Genomic DNA, 18,923 nt, shown 5'->3' with positions numbered 1-18,923 from the left:
CCTGTGTCTTGAGCTTCTCGTCTCCAGACTGTGAGAAAATACATTTGTTTTAAGCCACCAAGCTCTGGGGTAATTTCCTACAGCAACCACCGAAACTCAGACACCAAGGAAAGTAGTGGTGGGTGTGGGGATGGAAGGGGGCTGCAGAGGGCTTAGGAAGGACGCTCAGGACCCCAGGGTGGGGTCCAGAGCATGGAGCACGTGGCACTGGACCCCAGGAGAGGAGCTGGACCCTGCTGCTGGGCCTGAATGCCATGGGCCTGGACTCCCAGGATGGCCCTCTGGGAGTGTGAGGATGGGTGCACGTGGGGCTGAGCCCTGCAGGCCCTCTGTGGCGGAGGAGGCTGAGGAGCTAAGGCTCAACAGGAATTGCCCCTCCTTAGGCATCCCCGAATACCTCCTGTAAGCCAGACCCCAAGACGGATGGGGCAGGCAGGCTCCTGGAGGGGGAGGCGCAGCGAGGGGTCCCATCCTTCCCAGCAGGATGTGTCCAGGGACTGGGCATGAGCGTCAAGGCCAAGGCCAGCAGGTGCTGCTGTATGGGCATGACCGGGACTCCGTGTCCCTCCCAGCATGGAATCCAGGACACGGGGGCACTCGGGGCAGTGGTATTTTATCATGTAGATAAACACGCACTGGGAAGGGTGGCCTGTGTCACAGTCCTTTCCACCCGGTGAAAGGTAGGTTCTTCAAGAGGGGTTTTGGGGGGCCAAATTCAGTCTCAGGAGAGGCTGAGCTTCTACAGCTTTGACCCCAGCTACCTAAGGGGGGACACCACCAGGAGGGCAGGGGCTCGGGGACCCTTCCAGGGCTCCATGTTTGGCATCCCGTGGGGGTCCCAGACCCCTGCCAGCCACTGACACGCATCCACAACATCCCAGAGAGTGTGTGCTCACATGTGGCCATTGCAGCAAATGCCTCCGCTCAGACACATCCAGTCCGGCTGCTGCCCTCCCAGGCTCTGAGCTCAGGGGGTGCCGAGAGCAGGTGGGGCCTACCCAGCATGCATCCCCAAGTCATGAGCGTGCAGGCAAGCACCAGCCTGAGGTCAGGCAACATTAAACCCGCCATGCGCTGGGCACTGTGGACAGCTCCTGAACGCAGCTCCATTCAAGGGGGGAAGCAGGGAGGCCCAGAGAGACTGATCTCGGGCTCCTCTTTCCTGTGCCTAGGGAAGCCCAGGTGAAATCTGGGTGAGGAGAGGTGCCTGGGCCCCAGGAGATCCCCTGGTCATCATAGGTCCCTCCTCCTGGGGCTCTCCTCGAGGTGGGGGTTGGGGGCAGGGTGCGCGTTGAAGGAGGCGCAGGGAAAGTGCTCAGCCCACGGAAGGAGAGATGGAGGCGGCCGGTCAGGCGAGGAAAGCGTGGGCTTGAGCCGGAGAGCCTGCTGCAGGGTCTGGCCAGTCACCACCACGGCGGACGCCAACATCTCCTGGCAGGGCTGTCCCTGACCCCTGACTCCCTGAGCCCGCCATGGCCCGCGTTCCCAGTCCCAGACTGGCAGACTGTAAGCCACTCTCCTGCCCTGAGCCACGTGACTGGCCCTCCCTGGTTTACCCCTTCCAACGTCCTCGCCCTAGCCAGAGCGATATGGGGTTCCCATTGGTGAAAAACGGTCCAGCAGAGGCGCTAAGCCAGTCCTGACTGCAGAGCTAGGCGCTCGGCACTTTCTGGAGCAGAGCCCGGCTCTGAGGCTGGGACCCCAACCCTCGGGCGCACACAAATCGTGGCCTGTGACTTGATTTCGGGGGTCACCAACCGACCCCTCACACTATCCGTGGGCTCCGAGCTGGTGCTGTTACCCTAGTGTCACAGAGAAACCCTGGGGCATTATTGGGGCATTATTCGTGCCCCTCCCGCAGACCGCCCAGTTCCTGCAGGCTGGGACCGCCCGCCCCGCCCTCTGCCACGCCTGCCGCCCCTGCCACCCCTGCCGCCCCTGCTGCAACCCCGCTCTGGCCCCGCCCCAACTCGCCCGTCCACGCTCATGTCCCGCCCCTCCCCTAGCCCCGCCTCATCTCTCGGACCCGCCCCGATATGGCCCCGCCCCTCCGGCAACCCCGCCCTAAACTCGTCCCAAAAGGGGGCCCCAGCCCAGCCCCGCCCTCTCCCCAGCCCCGCCCTCTCCCCAACCCCGCCCCCTCCCCAGCCCCGCCCCGACAGGGTCCCGCCCCCATCGGCTCACAAAGGCCAACGGTTTCCACGGCTCAGGCCCGAATCGAGACTGTCCTCCAGCCCGCGTCCTTCACGCCCGCTCCTTCCCCTCCGGCACTGGGGGGCACCGCGAGACTCTTACCGTCGCGGCCCCGCCAGCTGGGTCCTCCCATGCAGTCGCCGGCTCCCTTGCGCTGAGCCCGGCGCCAGTCGTGGCGCATGCGCAGAGGACTCGCCGCGTCACAGTCTCTTGACTTCACGGCGGCAACGACTTCTAACAGCGCCGCTGGTGTAGTGGTATCATGCAAGATTCCCATTCTTGCGACCCGGGTTCGATTCCCGGGCGGCGCAGCAGACTCTTTTCCCCATTTGAACAACGAACTCTCGCTAACGCCAGAAATTTTAAAGGAGAGAAAACCAGAAACCAAGGGAAGGCGCCCAGTCTGGTGCAGCGCTGACACACATTTCGGAGAGTGACACAGGTGCCCTGAAAACCCTGGACGGCCATGGGCGACAGGGTGCCTGAGCTGAGGCGCCTGTAAACCAGCAAGCCAAGCTCGCCGTTCAGTCCCCTGCCCGGGGCCGCCACCTACCGCTGAGCCGCTCCCCACCGTGCCTCTGGCGGCTGCGGGTCCTTTAACGGGAGGCGCGCGTACTCCTGGGAATTGTAGTTTATCAGCTCCCGACGCGCCCCGCGGCATCTGGACTACAGCTCCCGACGTGCCCCGCGGGATGCCGGCCACCGCCCCCGACGCGACCCGCGCCGGTTCTGCGGCGGAGAGTTGTTGCGGCCGCGATGCTGGTGGCGGCGGCCGCGGAGCGGAACAAGGATCCCATCCTGCACGTGCTGCGGCAGTACCTGGACCCGGCCCAGCGCGGCGTCCGCGTACTCGAGGTGGCCTCGGGCTCCGGCCAGCACGTGGCGCACTTCGCGCGGGCCTTCCCCCTGGCCGAGTGGCAGCCGTCGGACGTGGACCAGCGCTGCCTGGACAGGTGCGGCCCCCGGGGCGGCCACTCCGGTGCGGCGATCCGGGGCCTCAAGAGCCCACGCCCCGCAGCCCCGGAGGAAAAGGATGCGGCTTGGGCTCTGAGGGTGCGGGGTGGGAGCCTGGGGGTGCCCCCGGGGCAGGCCCTAGCTGTGCGGCCCCCGCGGCTGCGGAAGTGGGTGGGCCTCGGGGTCCCCCTTCCCAGCCGCTTTGGCCTCCGCTCCTCAACGTGCCCCCCAGCCTCCCCTAAGAAACTCTGTGGGGGTGTCGGAAAGGCGGGTGCGCAGGACTCGGCCCCCACCCAAGCGTTCCCCTCCTGCAGCATCGCGGCCACCACGCAAGCCCAGGGGCTGACCAACGTGAAGGCCCCGCTGCACCTGGACGTGACGTGGGGCTGGGAGCACTGGGGCGGGATCCTGCCGCAGTCGCTGGACCTGTTGCTCTGCATCAACATGGCCCATGTCAGCCCCCTGCGCTGCACGGAGGTCTGTGGGGAGCCCAGCAAGGGTGTCTGCCGTGGCACTCCTCACCCTGCATGGGGGCAGCCGGGATGCCAGATATGCCCCCATCACAGTTGGGGTGAGGGTCTCCAGCCTCCCCCATCACAGTCGGGGTGAGGGTCTCCAGCCTCAGGGCCTGGCTTCTGTTGGGGGCAGCACCTCACTGCCGTCCTGTTCCCTACTCCCCAGGGGCTCTTCAGAGCAGCAGGATGCCTGCTCAAACCCAGGGCCCTGCTCATCACCTACGGGGTGAGTGGGCCTGTCCATGGCGGGCCTCCCGCTCCCAGTCCTAGCTGCTCTCTCCTGCCCTACTGAGAGTCCTCCCTCCTGGGCTCCCTGCCCCCCGCCCAGCCACCAGCACGGCCTCCCCTCCACTTCCACTCTGTACCCCTCCCTGGGTCACCTGCCAGCCTCCCTAACCCCCTTGCCCACCAGCCTGGCCTTGGCTGACTCCCTCTTGGGGACAGGGAGGGGGTGCCCTTTCATTCTCCGAACCCCAGCCTGCGAGTCTGTCCCAGGCTCTCTGGGAAATACCCGACCTTGGTCCAGTGGGCTGTGTCCCCATGCCCACAGCCCTATGCCATCAATGGGAAGATCTCCCCCCAGAGCAACGTGGACTTTGACCTGATGCTCAGATGCAGGTCAGAGCTAGTGGCGGGGGGTCTGGCTCAGGTGGCAGGTGGCTTGGGTGGCACCCCCCAGGCTATGACTCTATCTCCCCACCCTCTGCAGGAACCCAGAATGGGGGCTTCGGGACACAGCCCTCCTGGAGGACCTGGGAAAGGCCAGTGGCCTGCTCCTGGAGAGGATGGTAGGTGGGGGAGCGGGGGCCCAGGCAACCTCTCTAGGGGTTGAGGGCCATCCTCCAGCAAAGCGTTTCTCCAGGTGGACATGCCAGCCAACAACAAATGCCTGATCTTCCAGAAAAACTAAGCCCCTTCTTCACCCCCCGCACACCTGCATTCCTGCCGGAGGCTCTGTGAGGCACGAACCCTGCCTCCCTAGGCCGGACCTTGTGGAAGACAGCCCCACCCAGTCTGTGCTCTCAGCCTGTGGCCCAAGGATGCAGCCTGCTCAGAATAAAGCATGTCCTGCTGCCAGCTTGCTGGTGTCCGCCCCGCCTCCTCCTAGGAGCACCTTGTGAGGGTGGGTGGGAGGCGGAGTCTCCTGTGGGGTCAAGGGCTTGGGACGTCCTGATCCTTGCTGCTGGAGCTCAGGCAGTGGGATTGGGGACGAGACAGCTGCTGAGGCAGGATGGAGCTGGTTGGGGATGCAGGGGCAGACAGGCACTCCCTGGTGACCTTGTACCAAAGCCCAAGCCCCAGTGGGTGGCAAGGCCCCAGTGGAAACTGGCTGGGGATGGGGCACCTGGAAGGATGAGGGTCGCCCGACCAGCAGCAGCAAGCCAGGAGGTCTAGGACACAAGGAGTGCGTTTATTCACCAGGACGGGGTGGCGCAGGCCCCTTGCAGGGGCTAGTCCTGGAAGCGGTTGAGCAGCTCGCAGGCCTGCTTCTCCAGCAGCTCCAAGATCTTCTTGACACGCTTCTCGCTGGCGGCCCGGACGTAGCTGCCGGCGTCCAGCATGGCGACGCCATCGCGTACCTCACCCATGATGACCAGCGGCCCATCGCCCGCCGTCATGTTTGGGCAGGGGCAGGCCCAGTCCATGCCACTCAGCGTCACCTCCAGGTACTTGGTGCCCAAGAACTTGAGGCCCATCTTGTCATCCTTGAGCACATCCTCGAGCGCCACGCGGGCGATGCCTCCGGCGGCCTCGGGCTCCTCCAGCACCTCCGTGAGCCGCCCCACGATGGCGAAGTCGCTGCGGCACAGGCTCAGCGCCAGCTTGCTCCGGAGGCGGCAGGTGCGGCAGGGCGGTGTGCGCGGCACGGGGCAGGCATCCTCGCAGCTCTCGCGGCTGTGGAAGTTGTTGCCGTTGCCCTCGCAGCCACCGTACACAAAGGGATGGCACTGCTGCAGCAGCGGGCTGTAGGCCCAGCGCGGCTCCCAGCCCTGGCAGGGGCCCTGCACGGCAGGCAGCACGCAGGCGTCGCCGGGGCCGCGGGCACAGGCCTGCTGGCACGCTTCGTAGGTCTCAAAGCCCCGGGCCGCCCCATTGCAGCCACGGGCCGGGAAGGTCATGCAGCCGCCCCGCTGCGGGTCAAAGTGCCAGAGGACAAGGTGTGGGGAAGTGGGGCCCGTGCAGGCCTGCACATCTGGCAGGCACTCCGCCGGGGCTGGGATGCTGGGGGCTCTGTCCCGGGCCAGCTCTCGCTGGACCACAGAGAGTGGGAAGTCAGCCCGCAGCAGGCCAGCGGCATTGCGCGCTGTGCAGGTGTACAGGCCGGCGTCTTCGGGCTGCGCGTTGTAGAGCACCAGCTGCCCGATGCTGGTGACCACCACGTTGCCATACATCTGATCAGGGCGCATGATCAGGTTCTCCCGCTGGTGACTCTGCTTCTCCCAGGTCACAGCAGGCGGCGGGCGGCCGCTGACGTCGCAGTGGAGGCTGGCCGTACCCCCCACCTGCACCGCCTGTGGGGAGGGGCTGCTGTACAGGGCAGGAGGCACGGGCGCGGCCCCAGGTGTGGGGCGGGCAGTGGTCTCCGGTGGCCCCGGGCTGCTGGGCGGCCAGCTGAGCACGTGTTTGCAGGGCACGATGTGGAGGTGCAGGCCCCGCAGGCAGGCCTCGGCATCCATGTAGCAGCGGTTGTAGTAGGTGAGGCCGTCCGAGGCGCAGGTGAAGCTGGGCTCCTTCTCACAGCGGTCACGGCAGCGGCACACGGGCTGCCCATCCCAGATGTCGCAGTCCGAGCCCTGCTGTGGGCACGCAAAGCCCTCGCAGGAGGCCGCTGTCGTGGGCACGGCTGGGCTGCCGGGGAAGCGTGCTGCCACGCAGCTCCGCAGTCCACACACGTTGATGCAGCACTTCTCAGCAGCCGCACAGTCCTGGGGATGGGGGACACTTAGGTGGGAGCCCCGATGCTCCCCCGCCCGGGGGCTCTGGCCTGGCCCCTGCATGGGGAGGCCCAGGTGGGGTAGCAGGGAGCCCCCCGCTCTATGGCTGCCTCCAGGGCTGCTTCCCCGGGGACTCAGTGTCCTTTCCATCCTGTGTGAGGAGCCACCGCACCAGAGGTGCCACCTGGCTTCACCTTCTGGAATCCTCACCCCCACAAGCAAGTTCCGTTATTCTTTATGTTGTACAGACAAGGAAACTGAGGCCCAAGAGGGCGTACAGTGCTCAGGGCCACCCAGCAGGTGGTGCAGGTCAGGACAAAGGCTGGACATGGGCTGCAGCACCCCCATCACCATCTGCACTGGTCCCGGATGGAAGGAGAGGGTGGGAGGAGAGGCAGTGACGGGGAGGGGGGAGAAGATTGAAGGAGAGGGTGGGGGGAGAGGCAGTGACGGGGAGGGGGGAGAAGATTGAAGGAGAGGGTGGGGGGAGAGGCAGTGACGGGGAGGGGGGAGAAGATGGAAGGAGAGGGTGGGGGGAGAGGCAGTGACGGGGAGGGGGGAGAAGATGGAAGGAGAGGGTGGGGGGAGAGGCAGTGACGGGGAGGGGGGAGAAGATGGAAGGAGAGGGTGGGGGGAGAGGCAGTGACGGGGTGGGGGTGGTTGCTGAGGATGATGGTGCCCAGGATGGAGGCACAAGGGGAGCATGAAAGCTGGAGTTGGGAGGGCTCTTATTCTTAAGACAAATGAGGGCAACGATGGGGCTGTCTCTGGGCCCCTCAAGGGGCCCAGACCCAGACCCCCCAGAAGTCTGGGGAGCCCAGGCAGAAGGTGGCACCTCCAGCAGGATCTTGCCCAGGCTGGCTGCCCCAAGGCCCGGGACCCCGGCCCGACTGCACTTACCTGGTCCCCGCTACACTGGCGCTCACAGGTGCTCTGGGCGTCCACCCACAGGTTAGGGCTGAGCTGGTTGGGGCACACGCCCGGGTGGCTCCCCGGCCCTGGCAGCAAGCCGGCCCCCGAGGTCAGCCGGAGGAGGAGCAGGAGCGGCAGGAGTGGCCGTGGCGCGGGCATGAGGGCCGCCGAGCCAGGGGGCCGGGGGGTGTGGCCACCAGCCCCTCCTCGGGCTCCGCAGAGCCCAGCTTCCTGCAGGCATCCACCCTCCGGGCCTGTGGTCGGCACCCCCACCAGGACCCCGGGGGCTCCCTTTCGCCCCTGAGGCCGAAGCCTGCAGCAGATGCTTGTCCTGACGCCCCTGCTGGGTGGATAACGGGGTCTCCAAGTTCTCAGAGGCCGTCTGTGTGACGCTGGTTCCTCTCCAGCTTCAGCCTGGCCCCTCTGTCTGAACCGTGCGGGGGCTCCCAGGCCCTGGTCAGCGCAGGGCAGAGGGGAGGAGGTTGGGGAGGGGCCAGAGGCCCATGAGCACAGAGCCACTGGCCATGAGGGTCACCGGGGGTGGAGAAGGGCTGGCTCTGGCTGCAGAGGGGGAGGGGAGGGGACCCTGTAACCTGAACCCCTTCCTCCACCCCTGGGCTGAGATCAGTCTCCTTGACAACCCTCAGTAGGGTGGGGGCAGGGCCAGCAGATCCCAGCTTTTGTCCTGACGCCCTCTGGACCCCAGGCTCCTGTGCCGTGGGGGTGGCGGGCACAGGCCCTCCCCGCAGAGCATGGCTGACCACAGCCTGGGTCCCCCAGGCCGGGTCCAAGCTGACAACGGTCACGTGCGTCCGGGTCAGGCCGAGGGCTTCGCTCCGCTCCAAGGTTCCTTCCCCTCCGTGGCTGTTTTAGGGGCACAGGGGTCTGCAGGACGCCCAGCACGGCCCGGCCTCCTCTGCTCTGCTGCCCCTGTTGGAGTGGGGCCCAACCCGGCAGGACTGCATTCCCAGAGACCCCCATCCCTGAAATCAGGCTGCGGGCTTGGGGCTCGGGCCTGTCCCCAAGGCGGGGCAGGTGCAGCAGGAAGAGGCCTGTGGCCGCCCACAAACATAAGAACAGCCCCAAACGCTGATGCCGGAGCCTCGGCCCACGCACCGCGCAGCCCTGGACGTGGCTCTGCATGGGATGGCACCACCCAAGGGAAGGCCAAGTGCAAGGGCGTCTGTGGCTGAAAAGAGCAAGCGTCCCGGGGCACCAGAGCCTTGCCCTGCCCCAGCCCCCGTCGGCGGGGCACACATCCCCAGTCTGGCTCCTCTTCCTTGGGGAGGGCAGGGGGCTGGCCTGGCTGGCGCAGCAGGACAAAAGGCTGCCTGGAATCTGCTCTTCTAAACCCTCTGTGGCTCCAGAAGTCTGGGGCCTCAGGGAGTGGTTCTCTCTGACACCGGATGGGAGTGTCCCCCTGACCCTGTGACTGACCTCTGACCCAGGAAGCAGGGTAACAGGAGCCTGGTCTGGCGCCACAGTCCCTGCTCTACAAGGGGACTGGGGGTGGGCCCTGATAGCGTGGGGGTGGGGGTAGCTAGGCCAGATTGGGCTGGAGCTGCCAGGGAGGGGCTTAAGGCCCGGATGTGCCCACGAAACAGCACAGGGAGGCACCTGAGCCAGAGGCTGTGGTCCCTGTACCAACTGGAGTGCCCCGTTCCAGCTCAGCTGTGAGCTCCGGGGTGTTCACACACCCCTGGGCCAGGCATGGCAGGCACCCCAGATTGGCCAGTGTGCAGGCGGCTCTCTGCTGAGGGGGCCGACTGACTGGAGGGCCTGGCCCTCTGGGGTGCTGCTGCTGTTGGGGACAGTCCACCCCAGGCCATCTGCTGCCGGGGACCGTGAGCGAGGGCTCGGCACAGCCCAGCTGGGATTCCATCCACCAGGAAGAGGAGAATGGCTGTGACCAGACCCAGCTGCTCCAGCCCAGCTCCAGCCCTCACTTAGGCACACCCAGCCAACCGCGGCAGGTCGGCCCAGTCAGCGCAGGGGACAGCAGGCAAAAACAAAGGCCAGAGGTCAGTTTGCCGGGTACGAAGCAGCACTGGCCCCTGGCACGGGGCACCGCCACTGCCAGACCCACCCCACCACACACAACAAAACGTGGGGACCATAGCCGAATTACATTTACTGTACAAAGAAGAACGGTTCGGAAAGAACCAGGAATGATGGAGTGTCCAACAGCAGTGCGGGTAGTGTTGATGCCGTGAATGCAGGACTATCTAGGTCCTCAAAGTCTGTGAGGTTTGTTCATAATCCCAAACAAGGGCCCTGCTGGCAGCAACAGGACAGGTGGGGCTGGGACAGGGAAGCTGGAGCAGGAGGCCAGTGTCTTTGGGGGCTGTGGCAGGGCCGCCTGCCTGGGGTTCCCTTACTCATCTGGCAGTTCACGCAGGCCACAGCCCTCATCTCCCAGGAACGGGCCATGGGGCGAGTCCACTGGTGCCCACTTAACACCCTCCGTGGGACCACCTTGGGAAGCATGTGCCGCGGAGTCCACCATGGGGGTCCTGGGTCCCGGGAGGGCTCCTTCTGCATGCTGGCCATGTCGTGCCGCGTGGCCTGAGGGCAGGAGGTAGAGGTGAGCACCAGTGCTGTGGGCAGGCCCAGGCGACAGCAACCCTGCAGAGGGGCTGCTGGGGCAGGCGTGGGCAGAAGCACTGGGTGGAGGAGCGGCCAATGGGTTCAGGAGAGAGGTGGCCGGCCCTGTGTGCCTGGGGCTCAGCATGAGTGCTGGGCTGGTGGGCCTTTGAGGAGGGGCCTAGCCTCCCGAGGCCCCCAGGTGGACGGGACGTGGACGAGGTGGTTCCAGGCACGTCCCTAAGAAGGTCAGGATGGTTCTGATGCCGTGCGACCTCACAGGAGAGCTGCAGCTGTGGGGACCCCAGGGCCAGCGACAGAAGCTGCCGAGAACAGGAGGCTGCACGCAGGTGCCCGGGGTCTGCGCCGCCACCCATCGAGTATTCCTAAGTCTGCAGATAGCTCTGCACTCTCCAGGGTGGGCAAGATGATGATCTGAGTTTTGAGTGCTCAGTGTCCCCGAAGGTGTCACATCACAGCAGGAAGGTTCTCAGCCCCACGTGGGGAGGGATTTGGGGAGCAACATAAGTGTGGGCTCCCAGGTGCACCTCCTTTCTCCCCTCTCCTGAGTGCTGCTTGGGCTCTGACCACAGGACCATACCCTCCATCCCGTGGGAGCCAGGGCCCAGGTCACCCAAGCTTCCAGAGGGAGCACCGGCCCTGTCTGCTCCCCTGGCCTCTGGGCAGCCCCGCCACTCGCAGCGCATGGATTCACAGGATGCCTTGCCATCGCTGCCACGAATCCCCTCTCGAGGAGTCCCGAGTGCGTCCCCACAGCTGGCGTGGCCATGAAGTCACCAGTGCACCACCACCGGGCCACACCCAGGCTTCCCTGAAGGCCCCTTAAAAATGTACAAAAAAGTGAAGTGTTCTCTATATAAATAAGAAAGGCGAACCAGGCTCCCCGCCGGTCGAGCCCAGGCAGCTGGGGAGGCCCGGCTTGTTTCAGACCAAGATTCCCGGAAGCACCAGCAGCCCAGCCACGCCCCCTCCTCCCGCCTGCTGCGCATGGTCCGTGCATGCTCCTCCTCGCACCCAGCTCAGGTGTGAGGAAAGCCCGGCGCTTCTGAGGCAGCTGTGTGGACAGTCCCCACGCAGGCGGCACTGGCCTGGCGTCCAGCCAGGAATGTCCAGCTCGAGCCCTCCCGGCATCTGCACAGGCGGCCCCGCCCGTCCCCGCTAGGAGATCTTGCAGTTACTCCGCGAGCAGTTCTGGGGGGGGCTCTGGGGTGGGCGGATGGACTTGGACCTCTTGAGGCTGTTGCCCTTGCTGCCGCCACCCCCGGCCCCACTGGCCAGCGAGTAGGAACGGCCGTGCATCATAACCGCGTTCATGCCGTTGGCCATCGAGAAGGACTTGAGGTGGCTCTTGATGGTGACGGGCAGTGGAAGCTTGTCGATGAGGTGCACGGGTGTGCAGGAGACGATGGCCCGGCAGCAGAGGTCCTGCAGGCTGAACACTGTGGGGCAGAGGGGGTGTCAGACCATGGGGCTGTGGGGGGGAGGCCCTGTGCAGGGAGACCTGAGCTGCCCAAGAGAAGCCTGGCAGGGTCTCCACACTCCTAGTGGTGTTCCCAGGACTGGGCTCCTGGAGGACCTGGACGCCCAAACTTCTCCGCCCAGCACAGATGTGTCCACTGGCACCCCATCCCCTGCCTTGCTCCCTAAAGCCAGGCACGCTGGGCGGTGCTGCTGCAGGGCTTCCAGAGGCCGCTCTGCCCAGCTCCTGGCCTGGATGCTGCAGCTCCCTGTGTGAGGGCTGTGCGATCTGGCCCTTCAAGCCAACCTGCTCTGGAGCCTCTCCTGTGTCTCTGGTTGGGTTTTGACTCAATCTAGCTCGACTGACCAGCTCAAGTCTGCGGAGCTGGGGAGAGGAGCTCCGTATGGTGGGGGCTGGGTATGATGGCCCGGGGTACAACCAGGCTCTTCATGGCTCCCCGTGCTTCCTTTCTTTTTTTTGAGACGGGGTCTTGTCCTGTCGCCCAGGCTCGAGTGCAGTGGTGCGATCTCTGCTCACCGCAACCTCCGCCTCCTGAGTTCAAGCAATTCTCCTGCCTCAGCCTCCCGAGTAGCTGGGATTACAGGCGTGCGCCACCACGCCCGGTTAGTTTTTGCATTTTTAGTAGAGACAGGGTTTCACCGTGTTGGCCAGGCTGGTCTCGAACTCCTGACTTCAGGTGACCCACCTGCTGCGGCCTCCCAAAGTGCTGGGATTACAGGAGTGAGCCACCGTGCCAGGCCTGTGCTTCCTCTTAAGAAGGACGATGACACCGTCAGCCACCCTCTCCCTGTTCAGCAGTGAACCCTGCTGGGAGGCACCACAAAATCAACAGTACCACCTCCCTGAGGGGGGCTTCACGGGGGCCTCTGATCAAGGACGTGGCCTCCCAGGAAGAGTGGATGACACAACACAAAGCTGCAGGCACGGCTCCTGTGCTCCCCTGAAGCAGGACCAGCCCCGGAACCAGGAACGAGTGAGAACACACTGCCCACACCAGCAATGCCAGGGACCCACAGGCATGGCAGAGTGCAGCGGCCACGGCAGCACCCTGAGAGGGGTCACCAGCTGCTCCTGTGCCCCCCGGTGCTGCCGCCTCTCCCCCGAGGCTGCTCTTACCAAGTCACTGACCTGCCGCTGGCCGAGCCCCTACTGCGCGTGGCCAAGGGACCTGCCTGAACCTCCCTCACTGGCCCCTGGCCCCCCTCAGCCTCCATGTGATCAGGGCAGCCCGGGTTCGGGGACCACAGTGCTGGCCGGCGCCTGCCCACCCACCTCGGTTGGGCCTCCAGATCTTCTCCATGCCGTGCCGCATGAGCACGATGCGGGACAGCTCCGTGAAGGACTCGATGACGTTGAAGTTGCACAGGGGGCTGACCTCAAAGAAGGTCATGCAGTTCTTCTCTGCGTACGCACGGGCCTGCTCCGTCGGGACCTGCCGCTTGAAGGCCAGGTGCAGCCGGTTTCCAACCAAGATCCGGGGGACTCCGGGTGCATGCTGGGGGCACAGAACTCAGCAGAGGCACAAACGCAGGATGCCACCCACCCCTCAGCCGCAGCAGGGCCCGCCCTCACTGTCTGGACTATGATGGGGTGGGGGCCGCGGGAGGTCACGGTGGGCAGAGCCCAGGGCTCAGGCCCTACAGTGCAGGCCCTTCCGGGTGGCCGCGTAGCTCCTGGTCTTGCTGGGCTCCACCAGCCGTCGCGTGCACAGTGACCAGCATGCCCAGGCGCAGGCCGTGGGACAGTGCAGGGTGCAGAGCCGGGGCCACAGGAGGGGTGGCAGGCGGGAATCCAGAGCCTACCCGGGGCCCAGGTACCTCTATCCAGCCTGCCTTCCCCAGGAGGGCTCCCCAGACCCAGGCCTACCTCATCGATCTCCTTGATCCATCGGTCGATGCCGTCAAAGGACCAGCGGTTGGTGATGTCATACACCAAGAGGATCCCCTGCAACAGAGACTTGGCGGTCACCAGGGGTCACTGACACGCATGGCCAGCCCAGGCCCAGGGACGCTCAGGTGCAGGGGCCTCGGTTCCCGGGCAGGGCCAAGGATGCTTATTACTTGGCGGATGGGCAGATGAGCGGTGCCCTCCACACAGAGCTGGTGCAGCCCTGCCCCTCACCCCTGCCCTCACCTGGCAGGACTGCAGCAGGAGGGTGGGTGCCTTCCATGGTGTCAGAAATGCCGCTTCCCCTCCCTCCCCTGGAGCCATCAGCCTGTGGAAGTTTCCTGGGCAGGCAGATGAGGGGTCCTTGCAGCCGGGGGACGTGCAGCTGTGGAAGCTAAGTGTCCTCTCGGCCAGTCCATCAGTGAATCCCCCCAGGGGTACCCAGGACAGAGCTGAGTGGGGGCATTTCTGAGTTTTCCAACCTAAAACTTGCAAGCAGAATGCCAGTCCCTCCAGGACAGTTTCTGTGAAGCTCCCCAGCCAGGCAGAGCAGGTTTTGCCACGGGGACTTTCTGCCACATCCCTTAGAGACCAATTACTTGGAGCTCAGCTCTGGGCTGTTTCCACCTGCCCTAAATATCTCGGCAGTGACAGTCATGGCTCTCCAGCAGCACAAGGGAGCACACTGCTCACACTCAGAGCCCTGTCGGGCGAAACGGTGACATCACAGGCCCATTCCCCTACGCCCGCCTCTCCCCAACGTCCACTCACACCCTACAATTCTGCAACCAGATCCAGCCAATGAGCTGGGATCCACCCTACTCCTAGGCTGACAAAACCTTCACGTAAAGAAAGAGCCTATCACACAAGGGACTGAGGCTGAAGGAAGAGGGCACTGTCCATCTGAAAATTAGGGTTTTTAGAGCCTCTTAGAACCATCTTTCGATATCTGGAAGACTGAAGTGTAGCCCCCAGGTCCTGTTTAGTACAAGATTGAAATTACTAAGCTCCTAGGGCAAAGGCCTTGCTCAGGATGGAGTGACAGCTCAGGAAGGACACCTCTTGCTGAGGGAGACCCTTCGAGGCCAGAGACGGCCAAGTCAGTCTGGTGGGCGATAAATGATAAGATTCAGAATAAACAAATGCACACCCAGGGGTTAACCCTGGAGGCTGGGGCACAGGGACTGGGGCTGGCTCATTTGCTGCTGGGGGAGGGGGAGAGACTGGGGAGTGGGCCACCAAAGCGTACAACACAGCCCACTCTCCTGCGTGGCAACCTCCCGCATGGCAACCTCCCACGTGGCAACCTCCCGCGTGGCAAGCCCACAACTCGGAAGTAACTGAGGATGTGTGTCACAGTGGCGCTGATAACGACAAACCAGACACAAATGTCCAGCCTCAGGGGACAGCCGAGTAAGCGGCGGTGAAATGTACCGTGCAGATGCTGAAGACAGCAGCAGTACACGTAGAAGGGTGCATGCTGGCCAAGGAGAGACGTGCAACCCAGGTGAGGTGAGAATGCAGGTCCCAGCACTGCGGATGGCATTTTCTTTTTTTCCTGAGACAGGGTCTCACTCTGTCACCCAGGCTGGGGTTCATGCAGTAGCACGATCATGGCTCACTGCAGCCTGATATTCTGAGCCTCAGCTTCCCGAGTGGCTGGGAATACAGGTGTGAGTCACCACGTCTGGCTAAGTTTTTTTAAACATTTTTTAGAGATGGGGTCCTGCTATGTTGCCCAGGCTGGTCTTGAACTCCTGGCCTCCTGCCTCAACTTCCTAAAGTGCTGGGATCAGAGGTGTGAGCCACTGTGCCCAGCCCAGCATGATTTTTTTTTTTTTTTTTTTTTTGAGACGGAGTCTCACTCTGTCACCCAGGCTGGAGTGCAGTGGCACGATCTCCGCTCCCGGGTTCACGCCATTCTCCTGCCTCAGCCTCCTGAGTAGCTGGGACTACAGGCGCCCACCACCATGTCCGGCTAATTTTTTTTTTGTATTTTTAGTAGAGACGGTGTTTCACCATGTTAGCCAGGATGGTCTCGCTCTGACCTTGTGATCCGCCCACCTCAGCCTCGCAAAGTGCTGGCATTACAGGAGTGAGCCACCGTGCCCGGCCGATGCCCAGCTAATTTTTTTGTATTTTTAGTAGAGACGGGGTTTCACCGTGTTAGCCAGGATGGTCTCCATCTCCTGACCTCATGCTCCGCCTGCCTCGGCCTCCCAAAGTCCTGGGATTACAGGCGTGAGCCACCGTGCTCGGCCCAGCATGATTTTTAAGAAATAAATATATAAACACACAACACATTACACTGAAGAAGTTTATATGGACATAAAACAAATGCTAAAAGGCTGGAGAGGGATAACTTTTTATGCTGACCTGTTTTCTGTGGCGAACACCCCTATTCGCATTACACTGAAAACTCTAGAAAGAGAGCAGAAGTCCTGCCTCCCGGCTGATGGGCTGGCTCAGGCTCCAAGTATTCTGTGAGGCTGGGGGGCCCTGACCACACCTCCCAGCTGCTGCCCTGAGCAGGCCCCCACTTCCTGGGATGGCCGTGTCTGAGGAGCAGGGGTTCCGGGCAGGGGCGATGGCACAGGAGGACCTGGAGGCTTGCTCCAGCGCGGGTCACAGTAAGGCCGCAGGGACCCAAATGACCACGGAGTGAGAAACCAAAAGGAGACTCTTGGTGACCAGAAGCCGCCTAACGAACAGCACCCTAAGCACCCTCAGCCGCGTGTCTCAAGGGGGCAGAGCACGGGGCAAACAGACTCTTCCACTGCCTTCTATTTTCTAAAAATGATCTGATTTTTAAAAAACTAGCGACTTCGGCCAGGCGCCGTGGCTCACGCCTGCGATCCCAGCACTTTGGGAGGCCGAGGCGGGCGGATCACGAGGTCAAGAGATGGACACCATCCTTGCCAACATGGTGAAACCCCGTCTCTACTAAAAATACAAAAATTAGCTGGACGCGGTGGTGCACACCTAGTTCTAGCTACTCGGGAGGCTAAGGCAGGAGAATCGCTTGAACCCGGGAGGTGGAGGTTGCAGTGAGCGGAGATCGCGCCACGGCACTCCAGCCTGGCGACAGAGCGAGACCCGTCTCAAAAAACAACACGAAAGAACGAGCGAGTGCTCTCGGGAATGAGTCAGGACGCGCTCTCCCCCCGCTCTACGCCCCTCCAGGAGCCGCCCAGACAGTCAGTTTCCTCAGCGTCTACAGATGTGTCCACGGTGCCGCTCATGCCGCGCGGGCGGGGCCGAGGGGGTCGAGGCACTTGCGCGGCTCCCACCCGCACGCCCTGAGCTGAGGCCCAGCGCCCCCGCCTGCTTGGGGACTGGTACTGCGCCGGCTCTTAGGTAACGGTGGCAATATACATCCGAGTACGTTTACACTTTTTTTGTTCAACTCGACCTACACGATAAATTCCCAGAAGTAGAATTGCTGGGCCTAAGAGTGGGTGTCCTTTTTGCTATCATTTTTTACTGAGCTGTAACTTACAAAGCAGAAAATACAAAGATCCGAGGTTTGAACATTTTGATGAATTTTGACAAACACATACCCCTTCCATCCATGTGGTTAAAGCTCCCAAGGTACAGCCAGCCAGAGTGAAGCCCTCCCCTGCATCCCTGCACCCAGGCTCTGCCCAGGAGCAACGGCCATGTAAAATGGGAGCTACTGCCAAGCCGTGCCCACTCACGTCCACCCGCCCACCTGTGTGCTGACAAGCCAGCAGCACGTGTGCCTCCCGTACCACTCTCCACATAAACCCCCTCTCAGGGAAACAAACCCACACCTCTGTCCTGAAGGAGACACGGCACTTGGCCACACCCTTCCTGGTGCTAAGCCCGCTGACCCCAAATTCTCAGCTAAACAGGATGGCACATCCCGTCAGCCACACTGCAGTTGCAAGGAGCCTGCCCCACCCTCCACACACCAAGGGACCCACACCTGGGTGACCCACTCATCCCACCAGTGGGTTGTGGCACCTGCTTCTGAGAGGGGCCACCTCAGATCACAGCAGCAGAACGTGCGAGCACGACCACGAAGTCTAGGAAGCCTGGCCTTCGGCGGCATGTGAAGGGCCTCGCGGGAAGAGCCACGGGACTGCTGCTGTGTGACATGTGACAGCAGCAGGGAGTGGCCAGTGGCCTTTGCTGGTGCCATCTGCAAGACCCAGGCCGTGGGGACCTTCCAGGCCTCTCCACTCTTAACGGAGGGAGGCAGAGTGACAAATCCCAGCTGAGACAGACAGTCCTTGCTAGTCTTTGTGTCTCATCAGGGGCGGCGGGAGAAACCCTGCTGCAAACCTGGGCTCTGCACCTCGGCTGGATGCACCCACACCTCACCGCTGCTCACCAGGCGGGAGAGACACAGGACAGGGCTGGGCTCCCGGGGTGGCCCAAATGCTCAGTCATGGCGGTCAGAGGCCCGCCTTGAGGCTCAGGTGCTTCTCCCGGGGCAAGGAAGCGCCTGGCACCCTCAACCCAGGACCAACATGTGCACTTGGGTCTGTAACCTGCTCCTCGCATGTGGAAAATGACAGCTAAGAATTTCCAGAGTTAACAAGACAAAACAAAGACATAACCAGTTGTGCCAGATGCTTTGGAAAGAACACAGAGATGATAACAGAGCTTGCTTTCCAGAACCTCAGCCTGGCAAATGCAGAGCTTATGAACTGCTTTTTTTTTTTTTTAGTTCTCATGCAGCTGAACAGAAATCACGACTGTGCTGGCCTCATGTCCCACAGACCTCTCTGTGTGGGAGCTTGAATGCCTGAAGTGGAGCCCGTCAGGGGGGATGGGATGCCTGCGGTGGAGCCCGTCGGGGGGGGCTGGGATGCTCACGGTGGAGCCCGTCAGGGGGGCTGAGATGCCCGCGGTGGAGCCCGTCGGGGGGGAGCTGGGATACCCGCGGTGGAGCCCGTTGGGGGGGCTGGGATGCCCGTGTTGGAGCCCGTCGGTGGGGGCTGGGATGCCCGCGGTGGAGACCGTCGAGGGGGAGCTGGGATGCCCGCGGTGCAGCCCGTCGGGGGGGGAGTTGGGATGCCCGCGGTGGAGCCCGTCAGGGGGGCTGGGATGCCCGCGGTGGAGCCTGTTGGGGGGGGAGGCTGGGATGCCCACGGTGGAGCCCGTCGGGGGGGGAGTTGGGATGCCCGCGGTGGAGCCCGTCAGGGGGGCTGGGATGCCCGCGGTGGAGCCTGTTGGGGGGGGGGGGAGGCTGGGATGCCCGCGGTGGAGCCCGTCGGCGGGGGCTGGGATCTGGGATGCCCACGGTGGAGCCCGTCGAGGGGGCTGGGATGCCCACGGTGGAGCCTGTCAGGTTCAGCCTCCCTGCTGCCTTTTCCAGTATCTCCCCAACAACCCTTTATTGTCATCCAACATAACTGCGCCCCATATTTTTTAATACCAAAATAGTATATGTTTATTGCAGAAAAATCACGA

General features: G+C 63.3%; 3 protein-coding genes and 1 non-coding gene across 23 annotated transcripts in view; 2 read left to right on the top strand and 2 right to left on the bottom strand.

Annotated features, from left to right (window-relative positions):
• Nucleotides 1-2,163: 2,163 nt before the first annotated feature.
• On the top strand, nt 2,164-4,739 carry METTL26 (methyltransferase like 26). 17 transcript variants are annotated; one of them, XM_054533284.2, is made up of 6 exons: nt 2,391-3,146; nt 3,462-3,718; nt 3,829-3,888; nt 4,158-4,280; nt 4,372-4,450; nt 4,525-4,739. In XM_054533284.2, the coding sequence occupies exons 1-6, from the start codon at nt 2,886-2,888 to the stop codon at nt 4,570-4,572; spliced, it is 828 nt and encodes a 275-aa protein (XP_054389259.1). In that variant the 5' UTR covers nt 2,391-2,885; the 3' UTR covers nt 4,573-4,739. The 17 variants fall into 17 exon arrangements, with proteins under 17 accessions (XP_009248535.2, XP_009248534.2, XP_054389262.1 ...); XM_054533285.2 differs by having other exon boundaries at nt 2,393-3,146; nt 3,462-3,752; XM_002825923.5 differs by having other exon boundaries at nt 2,411-3,146; nt 3,462-3,624; nt 4,213-4,280.
• Nucleotides 2,434-2,504, top strand: TRNAG-CCC (transfer RNA glycine (anticodon CCC)). The gene has a single exon. It is a non-coding gene; the product is annotated as a tRNA-Gly (tRNA).
• Nucleotides 4,740-5,052: 313 nt separating the features above from the next.
• On the bottom strand, nt 5,053-9,050 carry WFIKKN1 (WAP, follistatin/kazal, immunoglobulin, kunitz and netrin domain containing 1). The gene is made up of 2 exons (XM_024233320.2): nt 7,499-9,050; nt 5,053-6,589 (listed from the first exon to the last, which is right to left on the bottom strand). Exons 1-2 carry the CDS (start codon nt 7,667-7,669, stop codon nt 5,114-5,116), a joined length of 1,647 nt encoding a protein of 548 aa, XP_024089088.2. The 5' UTR covers nt 7,670-9,050; the 3' UTR covers nt 5,053-5,113.
• A 571-nt stretch (nt 9,051-9,621) lies between these two features.
• The window catches only part of RAB40C (RAB40C, member RAS oncogene family), a 48,794-nt gene continuing 39,492 nt past the window's right edge, over nt 9,622-18,923 (bottom strand). For all 4 annotated transcript variants that reach the window (XM_054533279.1, XM_054533280.1, XM_002825919.4 and 1 more), the window contains 3 exons: nt 13,461-13,538; nt 12,867-13,089; nt 9,622-11,553 (listed from right to left, as the gene is read on the bottom strand). In XM_054533279.1, coding sequence (XP_054389254.1) covers nt 11,273-11,553; nt 12,867-13,089; nt 13,461-13,538 — 582 coding nt within the window. In that variant the 3' untranslated portion in view covers nt 9,622-11,272. The remainder of the gene's footprint in view (nt 11,554-12,866; nt 13,090-13,460; nt 13,539-18,923) is intronic.

The sequence above is a fragment of the Pongo abelii genome, chromosome 18 (genome assembly GCF_028885655.2).
Source record: "Pongo abelii isolate AG06213 chromosome 18, NHGRI_mPonAbe1-v2.0_pri, whole genome shotgun sequence".
NCBI classification, from domain to species: domain Eukaryota; kingdom Metazoa; phylum Chordata; class Mammalia; order Primates; family Hominidae; genus Pongo; species Pongo abelii.
Note: the sequence above shows the minus strand (reverse complement) of the source record. Positions and strands in the feature narration are given on the sequence as shown.